Here is a 25,272-nt window from a genome sequence, read left to right on the forward strand (position 1 = left end):
CGCGGGACGTATCACCCGCGTAAAAAGCGACTCCAGTGTACATATTTTTATTTTAAAAGATAGCATGTTACAATGTTCATCAAAAATATGTATTTTTTTTTCCTTTGGTTTGTTTTTTCCGTCGATCTTGTTTTCCGTGCTGAGCACCAATGCTACAGACGTGCCAGGAAGGCAGCTCCCACACCTGGACCCTACCTATCGACCCATCAACTCATGAACCGAGGACCAACGGCTTTACTTCCCATCCGGAGGAAGGCGTGATCAGAGATGTTATGCCTCAGAACATCCCGGCGGCGCCTACTGGTATTGAACCCAGGCCTGCTGTGGTGAGAGGTAATCACGCTTACCACTACACTACCGGCGCCGTTTGAATATGTATTTTTGTATGGCAAACAACTATGTAGAATATGTTAAATATACAGTTTTCATTTCGGTGGCACTCTTGTTCCATCTGGCCCTATATTACCCGCCCCCTATGTAATAATAAGTAACGAAAAATCACCCTTTCCCCACATACGTTACATAATTTGTAATGCAAATCATAAAAGATTTTTTATATTTCTTTTTCAGTTTTAAAAATAATTGTTTCTGTACTTACCCGAATGAATAATTTCAACATTCTCATTCTCATCCATGCATTGTGCGTTTATTGCAAAAATGTGGCGACCCCGACATGACACTGAATCTATTTTCAGGTTCAACAGTCGCCCCTATGCACGCTTACTATAAAGTTGTTTTATTTCCCTTGCCCCTTTATCAACGTACCCAGGTACATCTGCTTCAACGAACATGTAGACTCACTCTAAAGCAAACCCCACACGCTTCAATATATTGACGTGAAGGGGAATTATTGACAATAATATTGATGATGTGAATTCAGAAATATTGTCAATCTCGATATATTGACGTCAATATAGCATGTATTGACAATACGATTATTGTCAATAAAAGCAATCGTGTAGGCTTCACTTAACTCAATTTGTCTCTATCAGCACACTTTGACTAAGACCTCGAGTTAGAAGCATGGTGAATCAGAACGACTAAGCTCAATTACTGAGAGAGAGAAAGGCTGGTTAGATGAACACATTCTCAGCATTTGTCTGTTCTCCCACTGAGTTGAGTCGGAATATTTTTGTTATTGCCTCTGTCCTATTCGTAGTGAGAGCCTGGTTGGAAAGTGAACATTGTGAGTTGTATCTCTCAAATAATGGTACTGAGTTTTCATTGATGCGAAAATTTGCAACATTGGTTGTATTCTTATTGCTCATGAAGTTTTCTGATTATATGTACACTCATTCAAAATTGCATACTTAAAGAACTAAATTGTTTGAGTTTCACTCATTTTTTTCTACATTCATCGAGCATTATCAAAGTAACCCCAAATCAAAATACTGAAGTTCGGTCACAAAATTTAAAAAAAATAAATAGTGCAAATGCTTTAATTTTCGTTCAACATATTACTAACGAATTGATTCTTGGATCCCCAGTACTTGTTTTAAAAATATAGAATTTGAAAAACATTCATTGCTGTAAAAAATATTTAGAATAGACTTTAAAAAACTATCAATTTTACCCCGTTTTACGGTACTTGATATTACCGTTTTCAGTAGTTTGTCACAAAAGCTACTGAACATCAGTAGTTTTATTGCGAAAAGCTGAATGTTTGGTATTTTTTTGTGATTTGTAGTTCGAAATTTAAGAAAATCGAACAGGGAAGCTTAGTTAGCAGAAACGGTAAACACTAAGCTACCGAGCCAGGTCTTGTTTATTTCATTTTAAATAATATTTTATACATTCTTAAAAACTGAAAATTTATTATTATTACAACTGAAAATAAAAATAAAATCAACAGCTTTCAGTGAAAAAAAAAACGAAAAACCAGAGATAATATCGTTATAAGAAACCAGACAGTAGACGTAGTGTACAAACGTCTGCTATTGACTATGTGCATCACTTCTTCACAGCTACTGACTATGCGCGCCGCCATAGTAACTGAGTATGCGACACTACCAACTAAAAAAAATTAAAACCAATCGTTGAATGAGTGAGCGATGACCAGCATGTGAAAAGTGATGTTTGTTTGTCTTTGATTTTAACTTTAATTTTCATTATAGATACTATAGATTCCATAGATAACCGGAGGCAAAGTATAATGTAGCCAAACGAACTGTCGGTTAGTGTAGCCAAACGAGCATGACGTCAGCATGGTGTTGTTTGAGGGAGAAGTATAGTAATATTATGAGAACAAAACGTTTTCCACACTCCACATTCCGGTTTATTTCACGGACAACGCAAGAAGAAAAGATAAAGCAAACTATTCCTCGATTCATTGTTGCAAATATTTGCTTTGCACTTCATTTTGAACTTTTACGCACGAAACAAAACAAAACTGCACAACTAAGAGCTCTATAATGGCATGAACTTTTTTCACGGATGCCAGTAAGATCATTTATTATTCATGGTAGATAAAACAACTTTTTGTGCCTCCGTTTATCTATGGAATCAATAGTATCTATATTTTTCATGAGTCGTACACAATATAAACACTATACATTGTCAGTGTTGGTTCTTTCGCAGTTCTTCAGAGAATCATTTCACTAAGAACGAAAACAAAATGAGAATAAAAGTTCCCGAACGAGATGTGCGAAACAGTTCAGCAAACGATTGCGAAAGAGAATTCCGATTTCGCTCTCTCAACCTATTTCACAAAAAAAATCGAGAAACGAGCTACTTGAGATTCTTGTCTCTTATGTCATGTTTCGTCGCGGAGTAGAATGAAATTATCTCGCTTAATTTCTGCCACTCTGCTGATTGCATACATGTAGGAGCTACCCGTTCGTTACAATTGGTGGAAGTATACATTTAGGATGCATTCAATACACATTTATAAGGCTTTCACTTTCTGTAACTCTTGTGTTACGTTACTCATAACAGCAATTCAAACTTCAATGGCTGCTCACGAGTTACCAATAAAAAAGTTCTCGAGTCATGGTTCGCGATCTATTTCATCACAAATCGGGAACGAAAAGTTGTGCAAGGAAGCTAAAGCAAAAAATATCTTTAAACATACGCTCTCGTAGGTAGTTTATTAAATTTTTAAATTCAAACGGAAACAAGCCCTTAAAAGGGTATCCTTTAAATTAGCGCTAAACGCAATCATAAAATAAGAATAACCAATTAACTAGAACAAAGTTGAAGAGCCAAAGGCTAACCAATAAAAATGTAAAACCAAATGTTGAAACTTTAAAAACCAGCAAATAAACGTAAATTTTACTACTAAAACACAGGTGCAGGTGAGTCAAAGTGGGAGTAATATTAGTTCCTCTCAATCTCAAACAAGGAAGTTCGCTTTGCGAAATTCCAATCGATAATTTCCCTAGTGAAAACATCTCGCTTGCGATAATGAACTTATGGTGAATATTGCAGCGTAGTTGGGTTAACATTTTCGATGGCGCATGAAGAACGAAAAGAAGCAGTACAAAACCAATGTAAGCTGGCTGGACGAGTTTTTTCATGCATCTTATGTAGCACGCTGCAATATGCCAAATTTAGACCTGTGAACCAAATGATAATAACTTACAATAAGCATTGCGAAACTCATCACTTTACACTGAGAAAAACCCAGTTGATGCAACATTTCAATTATATTTGTATTTTTAACACGTTAAAATTATACATGTTTAACCTTTCAAATGCATAAGGAAACAAATGTATGAGAATCCGGGTCAAAAATGACCCCAGTGCACTAAGAAGATTAAAGCAGGTATTGCTATTTTTTTAGTAATAAGACATAAAACAAAAATATCTTCAGCAAAATAAAACATAGAATAACAAATGTACAACACGGCTCTTTTAAAGGTCGTTCTACCACAACAAACCTCCTGGAATTTGTTGATTACTCATTAACTGCAATTGACAATGGAATCCAAATAGAAGCTCTTTACACTGACTTCAGTGAAGCGTTCGATAGACTTGACATTCCAATGTTGATTTTTAAATTAGAAAAAATGGGAATTGAAAAAAATGGGAAACTCCTCACCAGGATTAAGTCATATTTAACGGACCGTCAGCATATTGTAAGATTCAGCGAGAAAAAATCTAACCCAATTCAAGTCACGCAAGGAGTTCCACAGAGCTCGCACTTGGGACATCTTCTTTTGATTTTGTACGTTAACGATATCTCTCTTATTTTGAAAAATCTCAGAGTGCTTATTTATGCTGATGACATGAAACTATTTTTAGAGATAAGAAATGATGATGATATGAAGTTCATGTTTTTATACGTGGTGTTGTAAAAGTTTGTTGGAACTTAATGTTAAAAAAATGTAATCTTATAACTTACAGTAGAAAACTAATAAAACCAGATATTCGTATTACATCAGGTAATCTAATTGTTCAAAGTTGTGATAAAATAAGAGATTAAGGAGTTATTCTTGATTCTAAATTAACTTATGTGGATCATTATAACACAATAATTCATAGAGCAGGCAATATGCTTAATTTTATAAAGCGTTTTGGTTTCCACTTTAAAGATCCTTACACAATTAAAACAGTTTATGTTGCCTATGTGAGGCCAATATTTGCATATTGCAGTGTTTTTTGGTCACTTTATATGAAAAGGCATGAAGAAAGGCAATTTTTATTATGTGCACTACGTAAATTGGGATGGACAAAATTTCCTCTCCCATCTTATGAAGCTCGTTGCTTGTCAATCAACATTCCGTCATTAAAAGAGCGTCGGGATAATGCTATGGGGGAAGCGGCGCTGGTGGTGTACGTGGTAAGCGTGATTACCTCTCACCCCAGCAGGCCTGGGTTCAATCCCAGTCGGCGCCGCCGGGATGTTCTGAGGCATAACATCTCTGATCACGCCTTCCTTCGGAAGGGAAGTAAAGCCGTTGGTCCCCGGTTCATGAGTTGATGGGTCGATAGGTAGGGTCCAGGTGTGGGAGCTGCCTTCCTGGCACGTCGGTAGCATTGGTGCTCAGCACGGAAAACAAGATCGACGAAAAACAAATCAAAGAAAAAAAAATAATGCTATGGTCTCTTCCGTGAACAATATTGCTTCGCAACGCATTGACTCAGCTTATTTATTATCAAGACTTAATTTTTATGTACCTTCTCGTCAATTGTATAATCGACATTTGTTCGCGGTAGATCGTCACCGCACTAACTACGTGAAATATGGACCGATAAATCGGATGATGTATGTTTATAATCTACACTGTGAAATGATAGACCTAAATATGCCGCCTCTAAAACTGAAAAAAAAAATATTACCAAGCACTGCGAAATCATAGATCATAAGTTATAATGTTATTATGTAGTCTATGTTTTTTGATTGACGCTATTTTTTTATATTTTATGTAAAATTAAATGTCTTTCAATTAAAAATACTAAAATAAGAAGTTGTTAAAGACCCTCGCAGTGAAAATCAAGAAAAATCCTTTGTAACATATTGTTTCATACAAAAATAAATAATTTTTCGAACCACCCTAACACGAAAATGGTTACCCTACTGACGGAGTAAAAACTACGAGTCTAATATTTTTTGAAAAAAAAAGTATTATACCAATTTTTACGAAATTCTGAGACTCACTATAACTTTTTTCTATAGAATTGCTGTAATTGTCCGTTATGTTTATAGTCCGGCGGATATAATATCGGGAACCAATTAAGCTATCAATTATTGGACACAAACGAGCATATCACGACCAACAACTGAAAAGAGCACATAAGCTTTTGCGAATATAAGTTTGGAAACCCCTTTCTCGAGACTCAAAACTCGCCTACGCAAACCAAAACCATCATCGGGTTGGGAAAAGTTTCCCTTATCCAATGATGCTGGTAATTTGCATTCGGCTGGCGAGGAATGAATAATCAAAGTTTTGTGTTTACAAGTTTATAGTGCCTTTTCAATTGTTGGTCTACAAAATATTAAATTTGTTCCGCTTTTCGATAGATCGACATTCTATCCGACTATAACTATGACTATTCGACTAAAATAACGATCAAATTTCTTCAGAATATATTGTGTTATAGAGACCATCCCTAGATGCAGCTTCAAACGTGATCACAAACACCAATCGAAAGAAAAGTAAACAAATAAAAATACCATGAAAAACGATCGGCAAAATACACGATACAGATCTTGCAGAAACTAGTCGCATACGGGTCGTTATGTTGTTAGCACACGGTTCACACCTGCTTCAAAGGTGGCTTTGAGACAGTAAAATCATACCTCAACTGTAAATCAATGTGTTGGCTCCTAAACCATCAGTAGCAATATCACACGCGTAGTCAGTGATAGTAGGCACTTGATTAATAAATATTCGATAAACAAGGTAGAACGATCAACGTATTAAAAGCAGTGACCTCTTTAAGTAAGTCGATGACGGATATCTGTGATGTGGTGTTGTTTTATTTTCGAAAGCTATGGGTAATGGAATTTGTTGAACGTTCACCACGTGTATAGAAGGTGTAAATAAAGTATTGAAAGAACACCTTCAAACGAGCTTACTGAACGGCAGCAAAGTGATTTTTTTCTTGTTTTCGTTTCTCTTTCGGCGTAGCTGCGAAATAGAGTGTTAAATAAAAAATGGAAATGAAACTGCAACCAGCACTTCAAATTTGTACCGTTCTACTGATCGTAGCACAGCTGAAGATGATTGAGTCATCGGGATTCGGAAAGTGTCCAAACTACCCATCAATGCCAAAGTTCAACATGACCAGGGTAAGTTTCATTGTAACCAGAGCGTAAAATTACGTGATTTTCAAAGATCTATGGGTGCCAAACGGCCTACAGTTTATTTTATAAACTAGAAACAAGAACATGAAATCATTGCTTAATTAATTTGCTTTTTTAACCTTCAAAATATGGTTGACCTAGATCGATGACGCTGACGCTATGACGCTATGGAGATTCAAAATGTGATAGCTAGAATAGAGATTTAATATTATACAGGCAAAACGACTGTTATCAATAATCCATCCACAAATAAAGAGTAATCAAACATCGATCACAAAATATTCTTGTAGCTTATAGGATATAGGGTGTTTTGAAAATGCTCGCTTAAAGTATTGTAATGAATAAAATAAAACCATTCGCACGAATGTTACCTTGTTACGTAAATACTTGCACAGTAAAAGCGGTAAGTGACATGCGACCGCAAAACGTGATGCAGTGCTAGTTATGGGCCCATTGTAACACTGCAGTTAGTTTTGGGTGAGTAACTGTGAGCGCTCCACTAATTCGTGCAACATATGTTATTCCAACACCCTCGCACGATATGAAATAAAAAATGGTTTTGTGGTGCTACTTCATCGTATCGGGACCAATTTTTGATGTGCACTATAGAAGGCAGTCTAAGTAGCAAATAGATGCTTTATTTATTTAGTGATTTCAAAAGGCAAAGCGTCATATAACCATAGGAATGCTTATTAAAGTTATAATATATACATTTTATGTATCTTAAATTTCTCACTGGGCACTATTTAGATTACAGCAGAGGAGCTGAAGTTGGTACATGTCCTACGCATAAACATACCGGGATAGGACAGTCAAACCGATGATCTAAATCCTTATAGTGATGTTTCATTTATTGTAGAAGTAATTATTTCCGCTATTGTTGTTCATCAAGTTTATTTATTAATGTTGTAATATTTCCTCACTACTATTAAATATGTTAAGATTTCTAGTGATATAATTTCCCAAACACTATCATTAGGTAGGTAAACTTTGTCTTACCCACCCATAGTTGACCTAAGTTTGTTTTGAACACTCTTCTGGAAAATCGTGTTCGTAAGTGTAAATTCGTCGAAGTTCTATCAGAAAAAGTTGTGAACCATTAATTAGAGATAGTTTGAATGTAGGGGGAGATTGGTTTTTGTTTTTAAATGTGTAAAAAATTGCTGTGAAGAACAAAAAGATGCCAAAACAAAAAGTCGTCTTGTCTTAGGTTTTTCTTCTTCGCTTTTCATGCTATCGCTTGCTCTTAGCTTATTGCGTGCTTTCAACATAATGTTCGAAATGTACTTCCACAGTTATTAATTGGGCTTTCGATGTCAATACCAATCCATGAATTTGTATATTGTGTGGCAAACACAATGATACTCTATGCCCAGGAAGTCTAGAAAATTTCCAACCCACCGCCTCCGGCTTGGTAATACCGTGCCTTTACTTACTAAACTATGAGGCCCCTTTGTACTAGTTTTTTTTTTCCTTGATTTGTTTTCCGTCGATCTTTTTTTCCGTGCTGAGTACCAATGCTACCGACGCCAGGGAGGCGGCAGCTCCCACACCTGGACCCTACCTATCGACCCATCAACTCATGAACCAGGGATCAACGGCTTTACTTGACTTCCGAAGGAAGACGTGATCAGAGATGTTATGCCTAAGAAAATCCTGGTGGTGCCGACTGGGATTTAACCCAGCCCTGCTGGGGTGAGAGGTAATTACGCTTACAGAGGCGCCTGATTTGTACTAGTTGAACGGCTTTTGAATACACCTTGTTGCATGTTAGTGATTCTGTTTTTGATTAGATGGAATAATTTTTAATTAACGATTGCTTCAAAAATCATTGGAATGTAAGAGATAATGACAATCCTAATGCACTGAAGTCTTTTTTACACGTTTCTTTTACGCGATTTTTTAACACGGTTTTTTTTTACACGATTAGTGCCGCTGAGTCGCGATTTACACGGTACGTTTTTAACGATTTCTCGACTACGATTAAACCTATCGACTTAATTTCAATCACATTATCCGTTTCAAGCTATCGAAACTAGTAAGCTAGTAGGGTTAACTATCCCATTTTCAGCCTATTAACCATAACCCGCACTTAGTATTTCTTAATCCACTTCAGTTTAGCTTCAAACGGAATGTTATTATTACTGATGGCTTCCAAATTTATTTACTTTTCCGTACGTACTGTAAGATTTGAAAACGAGAAACCAATCGTTGAGATATTGTCAAAAGTCCAACACTGCTTCTTGACGCCAAACTCGGCCTAACGCATTGAAACGCAATTGAAACGCCATTGAATTTACTTCGGCCTATCGGATGAAGATACAAATTGTTTCGGTCGGAGCGCTTCTTTTGTTTTTGGGAATAATGGGTGCAAACCTTCATACCACGCGTCCGCATTGACTTCGTTCGGTAGCTTATTAACTAAAGTATCGTACCAAACGCATAATTGACTTGTTAACTCTGAAATCATGGATTTATTTGAAGTTTTCTGCTCGATAGGCCCAAAATGGGTGATTAGGCTGAAGTAGTTCTCTACCCTAATGGCATACTTTTTAAAAAAATCACATTTTTTGGTGTGAATACAGAAATTTTTAAAATTCGTCCTTATGGACCATACCATGCTATAATTACGAATGACATTAAAATCCGATTTTTTAAAAATATTTAAGCATGTGAAAAATCAAATCTCGGTACGTTTTTACACGGTACCCGAGCAAAGTTAGAGATCAAATTGAAATCAGAATTTGCTGTTATGATGTAACTTATTTTGAATACTCCATTTGATTTCATTTTGGTTGACTTAACGGTTAACACAGCAAAAATGAGAGCAACATTTTACACTGTTGAATCAAACAGAAACCTAATCCTGCTTTCAATGAAATCAATTTAATTGCTGATTTTGCATTCATAATGTTTAACTGAATACGAGCCTGCAAACTGCAAACATTAATATCGGTTTGCTTCCATTTAGTTAACCGACTTTGCTCGGGTGCATATTCCCCGTGTAAAAAAGACCTGAGTGTACTGTAATTACGCATGTAAGATTTTTTTTTCCACTTTTAAAAATAGGCACTAAGAAAGAATTTTTTCATGTTTTGAGCAAGCAACTTATTAAAAAACCAAAACAGTGGAGCCGTAAGTTCAATTGCTAAGCTTTTCATAAATACGAGTGGAGTCAGATCCTGAATAGACTGGTCCCACAAAAATAAATGTTCTAATTTTCCACGGGCCAACCTCTAGATTTGTGCCTTAGGTGAGAAAATCATTCTTTGAATGTTTTAGCTCAGTTGGTTGTAGGATGAGCTGGCGCTTTAAGTTTGAATTTTGTATGGGGATTTTGGATAAAATACAAGAAAAAAATAAACTTCTAAACTCTATCGATTATAAAAAAAATTCCTGAATCTCGATTTGATTCAGATTTTCAGTTGTAGTTCAAATAATCAGTAACAACTTTGCTGAAGACTGCATTATGAATCCGGTTAGTTTCATTGAGATATTCGCTTTTTAATGTATATGAAAATTTTGCATATGAAAATTTCAACCAAATCCCATATACAAACATTAAACCAAAAGCACCAGTCCACAGTGCTGTTAATTTTCATATCATTCGATTGAAGATGAACCAATACAACCATTCAATCAATTATGTGGAAACATCAAAAAGGCCTATGATACAACCAGGAGACTATTAGTCTTGAACGAGCTATCCCAACAAGGGATTGGAGGAAAATTACTGGCTTATATCCACGAGACTCTCAAAACAAAACATTTCAAATTAGAATCAATGGACAATACTCTGACGAAGTAGAAATGGAAACCAGACTATGCCAAGGATCGGTCTTGAGTATTACACTGTTCTTAATTGCTATAAACACGATAACCAGCTTAATCCTAGACGGAGTAAAAATACTAATCTATGCAGATGATGTCATCCTTCTAGCAACTGGTACAAACGCCAAAATAACAGAACATCTATTACAAATCACATTAAATAAAATATACGACTGGGAGATGAAAACAGGATTCCAAAATATCATGCTTGATATTGATTTTACAAGCTCCTTTGATATTGCGAGACAATTCACAACGTGTAAAGTTGTGTCTGGGAGTAAACATTACCTTAGTTCGAAGTGTTTCTGATTAAATGACAAGATCATATGGTATTCGGTCATTGGGGCCCATGCATTAATTGTGTCACGCTAAATCGAGCAAAAAATTACGTTAGCGTTTGCATTGGAAATTGAATATGAATCCTGATGAATGTGGGCGTTGAATTATAAGATTTCTGTATGAAGCCAAAATTTATGAATGTTTTTCCACTGAATGTTGAGATATTGTATTGATTATTTTATTAGCACACTGTATACCATGAAAAAGCAGCCTGCTGGTGAGTTTTTGCACGTTTCCAAGTAAGGAGTTACTATAAAAATACAAAACGCCTGCTGATATTTCCCGGATACATTACAAAAGCATACAAGCAAGCGCAGTCATCATGCAAACATATCTAGAATTTGATGTACTTCATATTTCACAAATTTGCTTTCGAGTGCTATGACGTCGTGGTCATCCTCTCCCGCAATGTTTACCTTTTCCCTCTACCAACACATACGTGAAGGCTAGATCTCCACATCAATTATACACCAGGTTGAATTGGAATAACTTTTCCTATGACCTTGACAGATAATCGATGGTTCCAATTTTAACATGTCGTCTCTTTATAAATTCAGCCTCTTTAGGGGCAATGTGGCATCATATAACATGTCAAAACATCATGTTGAAGTCGTAATCCTGCTTGGATATCGATTTGGAAAATTCCACTTCAATCCTTCAGATTATTATAGTAATCTGCATGGAAGTCGATTTGGACAAACGTTTTACTACCGCCATGGCGCCTAAGCACAAAAAAGGAGCAATCTCTTGATCCCCCTTCTGATGAAATTAATTTGAGTGATCTTTCCCTGCTTAATGCCAAAAAGGAAAAGATTCCCCCTATTGTGATAAACACTTCCTTCATGCTCTTCGCACGGAATTTTTGAATTTCGTGAAATTCAAGTTTTTACTGCAAATTGGCCGTCGGGGTGAATGCCGTGTATTGGCTGAAACCTTGGACGGATTCAAAAGTTTTATCACGTATCTTACTGAGAAGCAGCACAATTTTTTATACTTACGACACCAAAACTGAACGTCTGTTCAAGGTTGTCATGAAAGGTCTGCCCAGTAGTGAATCCCTGGATCAGATCATGAACTGGTAAAATTACTAAGAGTTATGCCAGTCCAAGTAATCAACATGAAAATGAAATCCTGTCCTGGCAATTCGCGCAATTCGCGGATTTCCAATTTCCAATTTTCACTTCAAATCTAGTGAACTAAACAAACTTAAAGCCTTAGAAAAAGCAAGCCTTATGCTCCATGAAGTGAAGTGGGAACACTTCAGGAAGACTGGAGGAAGTTTCTAAAACCTCACACAGTGCCGTAAGTGCCAGGGATGGGGTCACGGAATAAAACATTCCTACATGCCAGCTAATTGCATGAATTGTGATGATTCCTCTCACGCAAAGGACGACTTCCTGTGAAGGAAGATCCTAAGAAATTTAAATGTTCAAATTGTGGTGAAAACCACAAATCCAATTTCTGGGAATGTAAGACTCGCATAGGGGAAACGCTCCAACGTTTCCGAACAGGTACAAATTCCTCTGCTGTTAACAACGGTCAGCGAGGAACAAATTCTACATTCGTACCCGTAGGTACAAATATCACCCCTGCTTCAAATTCTTCATCTGTACCTGTTCCGATCACTGCTAACAATGCTCAGCGAGTAAATGGAGCCACCTATGCTGATATTGCAACGGGTAGAAATCAAAATACTAGCCAACATAATTCTAACGGAAATTTTGATAATTTTGACTTAGGAAGCATTACAGCTCCTAAAATAGATTTTTTACAGAAATCATTAATTGATATGATTACTGATATGCTTAAAACTAACTTCATGTTTGATGCTATTGAAACTGGAGTCAAATTTGCGAACAATATCGTTATGACTTTGAAATTCAGTAATGGATTTTAAATCATTAAATATTTTCAATTGTTATGATTGGACTCATAAAGATAATGAAGACGAGCTATTTAACTTTTTGAGAGTTCATAACGTGCATATTGCCGTTATAACTGAAACGTTCCTTAAACATGACCATAAAGTTTTTTTTTCTCTGCTCGGGACATAACACTACTTCTTTTTCTTCTTCTTCTTCTTCTTCTTCTTCTTCACATTTCAAGCTTATTGCAAATCGCATATTAGCTTATTGCGTGCTCTCAACTTAGTGTTCTAGATGCACTTCCACAGTTATTAATTGAGAGCTTTCGATGCCTGTACCATTTTTGCATTGATATGATTGTGTGGCAAGTACAATCATACTTCTATGCCCAGGGAAGTCGAGAAATTTTCCAATCCGAAAAATTCCTAAACCGAACCGGGAATCGAACCCAGCCACCTCCAGCATGGTCTTGCTTTGTAGCTGCACGTTTACCGACTGAGCTAAGGGAGGCCCATAACACATACTGCGAGCAGTAATTTGATCTATTGTAGTATATCCCGTGTCCTTATTAAGTGTAGTGCATGTCGTATTACTTCATCACTATTTAGAAATGGACAAAATTTGGACAACTTACGTTTATAGCTGCCAGCAAAAGAATTTTCTCAAGGGTGACCTTCAGAAACTTACCCGTCATAGGTCTGAATTCTTCATTATTAGTGATTTTAATGCAAAACACCGCTCATGGCATAATGCTCAAAGCAATTCCAATGGTAATATTCTGTTTGATGATTGTTCTGCAGGTTATTACAATATTCAATATCCAAACAGCTCAACATGCTTTTCTTCAGCAAGAAATCCCTCAACTATTGATTTGGTCTTAACTGATTCATGTCAACTTTGTAGCCAATTGGTAACCCATGCTGACTTCGGTTCTGATCACCTTTTTCAGTAACTTTTGAAGTATCCAAAGATATAATTTCTAATCCCAACAGCTCTACTTTCAATTGCCATGCTTTCAACCAGAGGCTAGATCATCTCTTCGATTGGGAGCAATATCGAACATTTATGGAATATAGCTTTGATCCAAACATTCCTTTGCAAACCAAGGATGATGTTAATTATGCTCTTGAATCTCTGACTACTTCTATGGTTGAAGCAGTACCAAAGTGAGAGGTCCATTATAATTCAATTATAATAGACGACGATCTTCAGCTCTTGATCCGTCTGAAAAATTTCCGTAGGAGGCAATATAAAAAACACGCGGTCCTGACATGAAAGTTATCTGGCAGGATTTGCAAAACAAATTAAAAAGAGATTCTGTGCCCTGAGGAACAAAACATTTGAAAATAATGTTTCGAAATTAGACTCGAGTTCCAAACCCTTTTGGAAACTCGCAAAATTTTTGAAAAACCTCAAAAGTCCATTCCAGCGCTTGAAGAAGGTGGTAAAATTTTGATCACAAATTCGTAAAAACCTCAGAAACTTGCTATGCAATTCAAGAGTTCTCATAATTTCAGTTTGGGTGTTACTAGTCTTATATTGAAAATCAGGTTGTTCGGGATTTTCTGAATATTTTTTCTCGCGAAAACACTTCTGATGATTCCTGAGGGACTGATTTGGACAAAGTAAGATCTAGAACTTTTTGAAGAGAATTTTTTAAATAGAATGATGCTTCACATCAATACGAACTCAATTTTTGCATATGAGCAGTTTAGATTTCGCCATGGGCAATGCCATTGGGCATTCATCTACTCATCACCTCTTAAGAGTTATCAATTTAATTCGTTCAAACAAATCTGAAGACTACTCAACAACTCAAGGCATAGAAAAAGCATTCGACAGAGTTTGGCATGAAGGTTTGATTGCTTAATTGAAAAAGTTTAATTTTCCACTCTATATTATGGAATTAGTTCAAAATAATTTAACTAACAGAACTCTACAGGTAAATTTGCAAAATTCCAAATCTGAACTACTGTTAGAGCAGGAGTTCCGAAGCGTAGCATTCTTGGGCCGTAGCATTTTCACTTCGGACCTCCCTGATTTGCCTCAGGGTTGCCACAAATCTTTGTTCGCCGATGACATAAATAAATAAGTCTTCGTGTTATTTGCAGTAGACTGCAGAAAATTTTAGATATTTTCTCTTCTTATTTACAAAAATGGAAGATTTCTCCCAACGCTTCCAAAACTCAACTTATAATATTTACACAAAAGCCTTGAGCTTCCTTTTTGAAACCTACACTCATAAAAAGTGCATATTATATACATGTGCACAGCACTTAAAATTTGACCAGTTACTTATGCATATGGAAAATATGTGTAGCGCTAATGAAATATTGTTGATTCCATCAAGATAGTTTTTATGTGCAGGTCTTTTGATTTTTAATGTCAGTCTAATGATTATGAATACTCACTACAAATGATTTATATTTGAAAGACTAATGAAATTTATTGTTGGGTTTATTGCATAGCAGCTGATACCTTTAAATTTAAATTAGATCACCATTAATCTGTACTGAACCAAAACTACTTTTAAATTGTTTAAGTTTGTAGCTTTGACATAAAAAAAGTAGTTTAAGATCAATTATAGATTAATGTTAGAATTTAAGAAACTGAATAGCTTTGTTGAATATTACCATATACCATGTGTTTATAAAATAAACATTTATTTATTTATTATTTTCACATCGTCCTTGTATTGTTGACATTCACGAGGGCCAAACAATGCTTTTCTCATTGGTGGTGGAAAATGAATGGCGAGGTTTGAAGTTCAAACGAGGGTGAAACCAGTGTTCAAACTTTGAACTTCCTGACTGGTTTCACCCTCGCTACGAACTGCATACCGAACAATACCTCGCTAAGAACTGCATACTAAACGTCGCCACCGGAAGGTATCGCACCGGGATCAAATGGTTTCTTCGACGAATACCCAGTGGTCACTGCGTCAGCATCTGACAAATCGGTTCGACTGCTGTTGGGAAGACCATGCGCGCTTTTGTTTCGAAGAACCGCTCGATTCGCTCGACGATTCAAAGCAATCTTCGGGTTGCCTGAATACGCTGACGTCTTGGCCCTCACTGCTCAACTATTCAAGACCGACAATTGAAATGGCCTTAACTCCATTTTGTAAATAAACCTTGCAAGGCCATTTTCTCGCAAACCTAAACCACAATCGGGTAGAGAAGAATTTCCCCTACCTGTTCATTATGTTGGTTTGCCTTTGCGGACTTCGGTTCGCGAGAAAATGGCCTTACAAGGTTTGTTTACAAAATGGGGTTAAGGCCATTTCAATTGCTGGTCTTGTATTCTTCGACTACTTCTACTTTTGTTAAGTAATCAAATCCAAGCCCTGCAGTATATAAAATATTCCATGATTAAAACAATATGAAAACGAAATTCTGGATTAATAAGTACTTACGTTTATCTTTCGCCAACCGGTGATATGAGCAAATAATGCGTCCCAGTCGCAAGGCCAGCCGGATGTTCATCTTTAGTTTTGTTTTAAAAAGTGTTGGCGGTATAATTTAATTCTGTAAGCAACACAACATGTATGTTTGAGTACAACACATAAATCAATTATTAATTACATGTGAACAGCTCTAGTAGTTCGACCGGCAAATTAAGTTTCTCCAAAACTAGGTTCGCAGGCGAATTTGTATCTTCTGCTAGTGCTATTTTTCACTCCGGCTGATCACGTATTTTGTTTATGTTTTCGCTTCTGATTTTTATGCAGGATGTATTGAATTCTATATCGGTGCACTTCAAATTCAATCTGCGCATAATGTTTTTTAAAAGCACCGCACATACTTTTTATTATACGCACATAAAATAGAAATGTATGTTTCTGCTTACATTCTATGTGTTTTACGCACATGAAAAATATCAGTAATTTAATTTGAGTGTAGTAGTATTCACATAGTCAATATGAACGGAGTTCCAATTTCCTGGTCAAACCAAGTGAATAATCTTGGATTAGTACTAGACCAAAAATTTACTTTTAAAGATCACATTGAGGGCATTCAAGCCAAATGTAACAAATACATCAAATGTTTGTATCCTCTTATAAACAGAAAATCGAAACTTTGCCTGAAGAATAAACTTCTAATATTTAAACAAGTTTTTAGACCGTCCATGCTTTACGCTGTGCCAATATGGTCTAGTTGTTGCACTACCAGGAAACATTACTTCAAAGGATTCAGAACAAAATTCTGCAGATGAATTTGAAGTTGCCTCTCTGGCACAGTACTACCGAGGTACATAGAATTTCTAATGTTGAAACTTTAGAACAAATATCCAACAAAATAATTAATAATTTCAGGCAAAAATCGTTGAAATCCTCAATTGCAACGATTAATTCCCTTTTTTTACTAATATAAGATTAAGTTGTAGTTTTTAGTTTTAAGATGTCAATTGTTATACTGACAAGCAGGTTTAAAAAACCTGTTTAAAATACTGAATTACCAAGGTAGGAACATTGTAAGAACACTTAGATATATACATAACAATTAATACCCCGTTCACATAACAGCCTCTATCACGTAATATAGGCTGTCTTGCAATGAGCACTCATACATACGATTTCCAGTGAATACTAGATGTATGAGTGCTCATTGCAAGACAGCGTATATCACCTGATATAGGTACGCTGTTATGTGAACGGGATATTAGGCTGGTAAGTTACTGTAATGTAATTTATTTTGAATTTGGAGTTTAAAAAAAATTTAAACATACACTTTTAATTATACATTATGAATGTTGTCACCAACCGAATGAAAAACGTAATTCATAATTTCAAAATGTATACATCAGTTTGAGAAATTCTTATTGAATTTTTATATAATCTAATCCAATATGCAAATTTATGAAAATTATATTTGTTCTCAAAGTCTCAAGAAAATAATCAAAATGTCGTTATCGATCTTGTAAACAATGACTACAATCGTAAATTTATGGATCCTAAAGTTGAAAGTTGACTCGATTCAAAAATTATAGCAGACACAAAGCTACTGCTGCCTGTAGTGGTGGACTTTCGGGTCACGTTCGGATGTAAAGCAAAAATCATGAAACTCAAACTCACCACGGTTTGGTTAGAATTGTAGCTGGTGTTTTGTTAGCTTGATATTCGTACACACTAAGATTTTGTTTCCGTGTTCGGTAAATTTTACCGAAATCAGAACAGCTGAACGTTCGGTCAAACTTTGACCTTCATTTTAAAGGCTATTGAATTTGAAAATAATATCAAAACATGTTCAACCTTGCTTAAATGATCAAATCTTGTCATTTTAGTGGAGATTTAGTTTCAAAGTAGGTGAAAAGCAATTGAATTGAATTACATAAATTTTACCGAAAAGTTCAGCTGTTCAGATTTCGGTAAAAATTAGTATTTATCTATTTTACAATAGTGCTATTGCCTTACATGCTATTTGAAAACATACGTTTTATTTAAAATTGTCAACAAATGTAGACTGCATATACAAATATCTAGGAAATAAAAATTGTTTTAAATTCAACGAGATGAAAACCTAGCAGTTAGTGTTCTCCTAACTGTATCTCTAGACATTGTTAGATCTATACGCTCACAATAATTATTATACACTCTCATCATTCTATTGATTGGTCCATTTTTACCATAATTCGTTCTGTGAGGTGACAGTTGAAATACATTTCGAGTTTTTAACATGCGTGATGGTACGTAAAAATTTAAGCTTGCTAATTTTTTTTTTCTGAATTTACGCGTTGTGAGATGATATCATTAACAAAGAAAAACCATGGAAAAATTTCTCTTCGTTTCTTAAGTGTTTCAATGTTTATCAACATGCAACGGGACTCATAAGAAGGAAGGGGAAAAGAGGTCCAGACTAGTTTCCTAAGACCAAATAACAAAAACTGTTTTTGAACTGATTCCATACGACTTATATAAGTTTCATGGTATGGAGCCCAAACCACACTGCAATATTCGAGAATTGCTATATAAAGTGTTACATTCAAAGTGTTTTTATGTTACTTCATACGTGAAGTTAGCGATTTTCTGAGTTGGTTGGAAATGCCAACATGAAGCTTTAGTGTTATAATTTATTAGCTAGAGAATGATCTTTAGAAGAGGGTAGATGGATAGTTCCGTTAGAGTACGTCAGTATGAAAATTGAATAGAAGTTGAAAATGAGCGAAGAGCCATTAATGCGACAGTTTTTAAAGTCAAACGCACATCTTTTGCCTAACCCGTACGATGTACGCGGAGACCCCAAGTAACAATTTTGGTTTTATGAGGGTTCTGTAGAGCATGATTTAGACTTGTAGAATGCTATAAAATCGCGATAAAACCTACAATGTTACTTGGGACTTGAAGTATGTTTTCAAGTCTACGGGCTTCTACAGAAAAATAGTAGAAATTGTCATTACTGATCATTACAAAACGTATCGCATGACAAATGTAATGCTCACTGCGTGTATATGATCATTTTTTCGATTATATTTTATATTTAATTGCAATACCTTTCGTGGACCTTTCATAGCATCGTAATGCTTGTTTACTTTGCACGATAGGTAGCCGGTTTGACAGTTCAATAGGTAGACTTGGCTTCACTCTTGGCGTGACTCATTATACACCGACTCTAATGAAAACAATTTGCGTATGATTTCCAGTGAAAACTAGATGTATGAGTGCTCATTGCAAGACAGCCTATATTACATGATATAAGCCATAGGATATTCTTCTTCTTTCCTTTATTTAATGTCGGTCTCTGTTCCGCAATCTAGTGCCAATCACCGACGGACATCGACGGCAATCGAATGTGCAGGAAGGCAGCTTCCACACCTGCGTAGGATATCGCACCCATTCAACACACATGGGCCGGGACCTTCCATTACCCCGTTCACATTACAGCGTACAGTCAAGATTCCTATAGTACGGATTCGTTCTTGCCGGATTCCTATAGTACGGTTACCCCTGGATTCCTATAGTGCGGTCGATCCGGCATTAACGAATACACGTAGCATATGGGATTTGACCTAATTGGGACCAAACACTGATTGTAGGGTAATTTGAAGAGATAACTTCCTGGTGTCTTCTGAACAGTTATTAAACAGAATATTTGCCACCTTTTGGGAACATTTAGTATCCGGAAAGTCGCAAGTCTGGTCCTGTGGAAGACCCGGAACATCCGTAAAAGTGGTCAATTCATGAATCTGATCCTAGAGCTCCGCGGTTTTTTCGAAACCACTCCTAGACATCTTATCAGAATGAATTCGGAGTTGTGACTGGAATATGGACACTGGAGACCACGGGATGGTCCACCGGAAGATCCGGAACATCCGTAAAAGTGGTCAATTCATGAATCTGGTCTAAGAGCTCAGCAGGTTTTTCGAAATCCCTCCTAGAAGTCTTATCAAAATGAATTTGAAATTGTGAGTGGAATATGGACACTGGAGACCACGGGATGGTCCACCGGAAGATCCGGAACATCCGTAAAAGTGGTCAATTCATGCAATTTATCCTAGAGCTCCGTGGTTTTTTCGAAACCTCTCTTAGACGTCTTATCAGAATGAATTGGAAGTTGTGACCAGAATATAGACTCTATGGACTACGGGATGGTCCTCCGAAAGATCCGGAGCATCCGTAAAAGTGGTCAATTCATGAAACTGATCCTAGAGTTCCGTGGTTTTTTCGAAACCTCTCGTAGACGTCTTATCAGAATGAATTTGGAGTTGTTACTGGAATATACACTCCGAGGACTACGGGATGGCCCTCCGGAGGATCCGGAACATCCGAAAAAGTGGTCAATTCATTAAATTGATCCTAGAACTCCACGGTTTTTTTCAAAACCGCTCGTAGACGTCTTATCAGAATGAATTTGGAGTTGTTACTGGAATATACACTCCGCGGACTACGGGATGGTCCTCCGAAACATCCGGAACATCCGTAAAAGTGGTCAATTTATTAAATTGATCCTAGAACTCCACGGTTTTTTCAAAACCGCTCGTAGACGTCTTATCAGAATGAATTTGGAATTGTTACTGGAATATACACTCCGAGGAATACGGGATGGCTCACCGGAAGATCCGGAACATCCGTAAAAGTGGTCAATTCATGCAACTGATCCTAGAGCTCCGTTGTTTTTTTCGAAACCTCTCGTAGACGTCTTATCAGAATGAATTTGGAGTTGTAACCAGAATACAGACTCTGAAGACTACATGATGGTCCTCCGAAAGATTCGGAACATCCGTAAAAGTGGTCAATTCATGAAACAGATTCTAGAGCTCCGTGGTTTTTTGAAAGCACTCATAGACGTCTTATTACAATGAATTAAGATTTGTGACCAGAAAATCGACGCTAGGGACTACGGGATGGTTCACTAAAAGATCCGGAACGTCCGTAAAAGTGGTCAATTCATGAAACTAATCCTAGAACTTCTCGGTTTTTGCGAAACAACTTATAGACATCTTATCAGAATGAATTCGGCGTTGTGACCTGAATATGGCCTCTGTGGACCATGGGATGGTTAACCGGAAGATCCGGAACATCCGTAAAAGTGGTCAATTCATGAAATTGATCCCAGAACTCCGCGGTTTTTTCGAAACAACTTATAGACATCTTATCAGAATGAATTCGGAGTTGTGACCTGAATATGGATACTGGGGACCACGGGATGGTTCACTGGAAGATCCGGAACACCTGTTAAAGTTGTCAATTCATGAAACCGATCCTAGAACTCCGTGGTTTTGTCGAAACCACTTATAGGCGTCTTATCAGAATGAATTCAGAGTTTTGAATGGAATATGGACTCTGGGGACTATGCTATGGTCTTCCGGAAGATCCGGAACATCCGTAAAAGTGGTCAATTCACGAAACAGTTTCTAGAGCTCCGCGCTTAATTCGAACCCACTCATAGACTGGTCGATAATTGAAATTGATCCTAGAGCTCCACGGTTTTTTCGAAACCACTCATAGACGTCTTATCAATATGAATTAGGAGTTGTGACCAGAAAATGGATGCTGGGGGTCACGGGATGGTTTACTAAAAGATCCGGAACATCCGAAAAGTGATCGATTCATGAAACCGATCTTAGAACTCCGTGGTGTATTTGAAACCAGTCATAAACATCGTATCAGAATGAAATCGGAGTTGTGTTTGGAATATGGACTCTGGAGACTACGGGATGGTCCTTTGGAAGATCTTGAACATCCGTAAAAGTGGTCAATGCTTGAAAATGTCTTAGAGCTCTGCGGTTTTTTTTTCGAAACCCTTAACTCAGAGTTGTGACCAGTAAATGGACGTAAAGTATACCATAGTACAATCTGTTAAATATGTTTACTATTTCAATTGCTAAAAAAAATATCAAATTCTCCAAAAAGTGCACAATTCAATGGTCTCTTCAATATTTAGATGGTTATAAGTAGTATGGGTTCCCTTCACCTTTCTAAGTACATGATTGATAAACTTTACATCCGATCCCTTGTGATTGTAAAGATTGTGGCCATGTGTATAGTGCAATCTTGTATTTTGTTATTCAAAAATCAAAAAATATGTGCAATAATTTAGAATCTCGTTTCTAGCGAGTACAATTGGTTTAAAAAATCGACAAAATTGGTAACGTGGACACTAAAAGAAGGTACCGTAAAATGTAGGTAACTTTGATAGAAGAATATAATGATTAAATTTACCTTCTGCACTATTTACCAATTGGAAACATTAGTTCTATTTTGTAGCTTACGGTATAACCTTTGATATGCTATGGAGTTTTTGTATAGTTTGTGTAACATGTTTTACAAATATGTGAAATTTTTTTTACAATTTTATAAGATAATTTTCATTCTAATTAGATCATTAACGACTCCAACGAATTCACAATCATCATAACATGAAGAATAGATACATGGCTTATCTATCTCTGGAGGATGTGCTATATAAATAAATATGAATAAGAACTCAATAAGACGATACTTTTAAATGATTTTTTAAATAACATTTTGATGTGATAAATAAAACGTATGACAACTATAACAACATAAAAGATAGTCTCTCGTTAACTTAATTAACGTAACTCCAAAGAAAAATCTACAAGAAGTCAAAAGAAAGAAGTCCAAGAAATCCAAAGAATAATCTTCAAAAAATCAGTTAAAAGTGCCTAGATGCTACTAAAATGCTTAAATACCACCTAGAAATCATCCATGAAAATATATAGAAAAATCATACCAATGAGCGGTTCTAAGAAAACCACACAGTGCTGAGATCAGTTCCATGAATAAAACATTTTAACGGACGTTCTGGATATTCCGGAACACCATCCCATGGACCCATTTTCCAGTAACAACTCCAAATTTATTCTGATGAGACGTCTATGATTCCATGGTCTCAAGGGTCTATTTTCCGATCACAACTACGAATTCATATTTATAAGACGTCTATGAGTGTTTTCGAATAAAAAAACACCGAGCCCTAGGATCAGTTTCACGAATTGTTAACTTTTACGGATGTTTCGGATCTTTCGGAGGGTCCGCTGGTCCCCAGGGTTAATTTTCTGGCAATGACTACAAATGAATTAATTAGACGCCAATGCGTAGTTTTGATAAAAAAAAAGTGGAGCTCTAGGCTCACTTTCATGAATTAAACACTTTTACGGCAGCTTCGGATCTTCCTGGTAGACCATCTCGTGGAACCAAGGGTTCTTTTTCCGGTCACAACTCCCATTTTGTTCTGATACGACATCTATGAGGGGTTTCTAAAAATCAAAAAAGCTCTAGGATCAGTTTTATGAATGAACCATTTTAACGGATGATCCGGATCCTTTGGAAGGCCATTCCATGGTCCCTATGGTCAATTTTCCGAACACAACTCCCAATTCATAATAATAAGACGTCAATAAGCTGTTTTGAAAAAAATTGGATCAGTTTCATGAATTGAACACTTTTACGGATGTTCCGGATCTTCCGGTGAACCAATCCGTGTTTTCTACGATTAATATTCCGGTCACAACTTATAACATTCTAATAGGACGTCTTTAAGAGATTTCGAAAAAACCGCGGAGCTCGAGGATCAGTTTCATGGATTTACCACTTTTAAGGATGTTCCGAATCTTCCGGAGGACCATAACGTGGTCCCCAGGGTTCATATTACAGTCACAACTCCAAATTCATTCTAAATAGTCGTCAATGAGAGGTTTCGAAAAATCTGCTGAGCTCTAGGATCAGACTCATGAATTAACCACTTTAACGGATGTTCCGGATCTTCCGGTGGACTATCCCGTGGTCCCCTGTCCCCTGTCTAGGAGTGATTTCGAAAAACCTGCTGAGCTCTAGGACCAGATTCATGAATTGACCACTTTTACGGATGTTCCGGATCTTCCGGTGGACCATACCGTGGTCTCCAGTATCCATATTCCAGTCACAATTTCGAATTCCTTCTGATAAGATGTCTAGGAGTGGTTTCGAAAAATCCGCTGAGCTCTAGGATCAGATTCATGAATTGACCACTTTTACGGATGTTCCGAGTCTTCCGGAGGATCAGGCTCTTGACGTTCCGGATGCTAAATGTTCCCAAAAGGTGGCAAATATTCTGTTTAATAACTTTTCAGAAGACACCAGGAAGTTATCTCTTCAAATTACCCTACAATAAGAGTTTGTCCCCAATTAGCTCTAATCCCATATGCTACGTGTATTCGTTAATGCCGGTTCCTATAGTGCGGTCCCTATTAACCGTACTATAGGAATCTTGACTGTATATCACGTGATATACGCTGTCTTGAAATGAGCACTCATACATCTAGTTTTCACTGAAAATCCTATGTATGAGTGCTCATTGCAAGACAGCCTATATTACGTGATATAGGCTGTAATGTGAACGAGGTATAAGACTAGAAGGTCCCGAAATAACGTGCTCAACTTTTTGGCTTAGCTCTGGTACTCTCTTCGGTCCCAAGCTAATCGATTTACCCCTCGAAACATAGGAAAAACCAATAACCCCTCATTTTATCTGTCAAACTTTCATAGCGAATCAAAACAAACATTTTGTAGTAGTAGAATTTCGACAAGAATGGGGTAGGGTATTCGTTTGCTTGGGACCAATAGGCTAGTCAAGTAGTGAGCCAATTTAAAATCGTTAGTTTCGTATTGATTGTTGGTACCAATGCTACCGACACCAGGGAGGCAGCTCCCACACCTGGACCCTGCCTATCGACCCATCAACTCATGGACTGGGGACCAACGACTTTACTTCCTTTCCGAAGGAAGCCGTGATTAGAGATGTTATGCCTCAGAACATCCCAGCGGCGCCGACTGAGACTAAACCCAGGCCTTTTGGGGTGAGAGGCAAGCACGCTTGCCACTACACAACCGGCGCCGCTATTCTGCGAAACGATTCGAGTTCAAATACAAATATTCAAACAACAATACATTTCGGATGCGTGTACATACCAACCGGTGGAAACTAACGATTTTAAATTGGCTCACTACTTGACTAGCCTATTGGACCCAAGTACATCTATAAGCGTATCCAA

At 36.8% G+C, this 25,272-nt stretch overlaps 1 protein-coding gene across 3 annotated transcripts in view; it reads left to right on the forward strand.

The window, feature by feature from the left end:
* The first annotated feature begins 6,082 nt into the window (after positions 1-6,082).
* The window catches only part of LOC135710656 (apolipoprotein D-like), a 58,884-nt gene continuing 39,694 nt past the window's right edge, over positions 6,083-25,272 (forward strand). The window contains exons 1-2 of one of the 3 annotated variants that reach the window (XM_065233297.1): positions 6,083-6,439; positions 6,573-6,733. In XM_065233297.1, coding sequence (XP_065089369.1) covers positions 6,599-6,733 — 135 coding nt within the window. In that variant the 5' untranslated portion in view covers positions 6,083-6,439; positions 6,573-6,598. Of the gene's footprint in view, positions 6,734-25,272 lie in introns of all 3 variants that reach the window. The other 2 variants (XM_065233295.1, XM_065233296.1) reach the window with 2 other exon arrangements.

The sequence above is a fragment of the Ochlerotatus camptorhynchus genome, unplaced genomic scaffold (assembly GCF_037179485.1).
Source record: "Ochlerotatus camptorhynchus isolate MF236.1 unplaced genomic scaffold, CSIRO-AGI_Acam_v1.1 ptg000396l, whole genome shotgun sequence".
NCBI lineage: Eukaryota > Metazoa > Arthropoda > Insecta > Diptera > Culicidae > Ochlerotatus > Ochlerotatus camptorhynchus.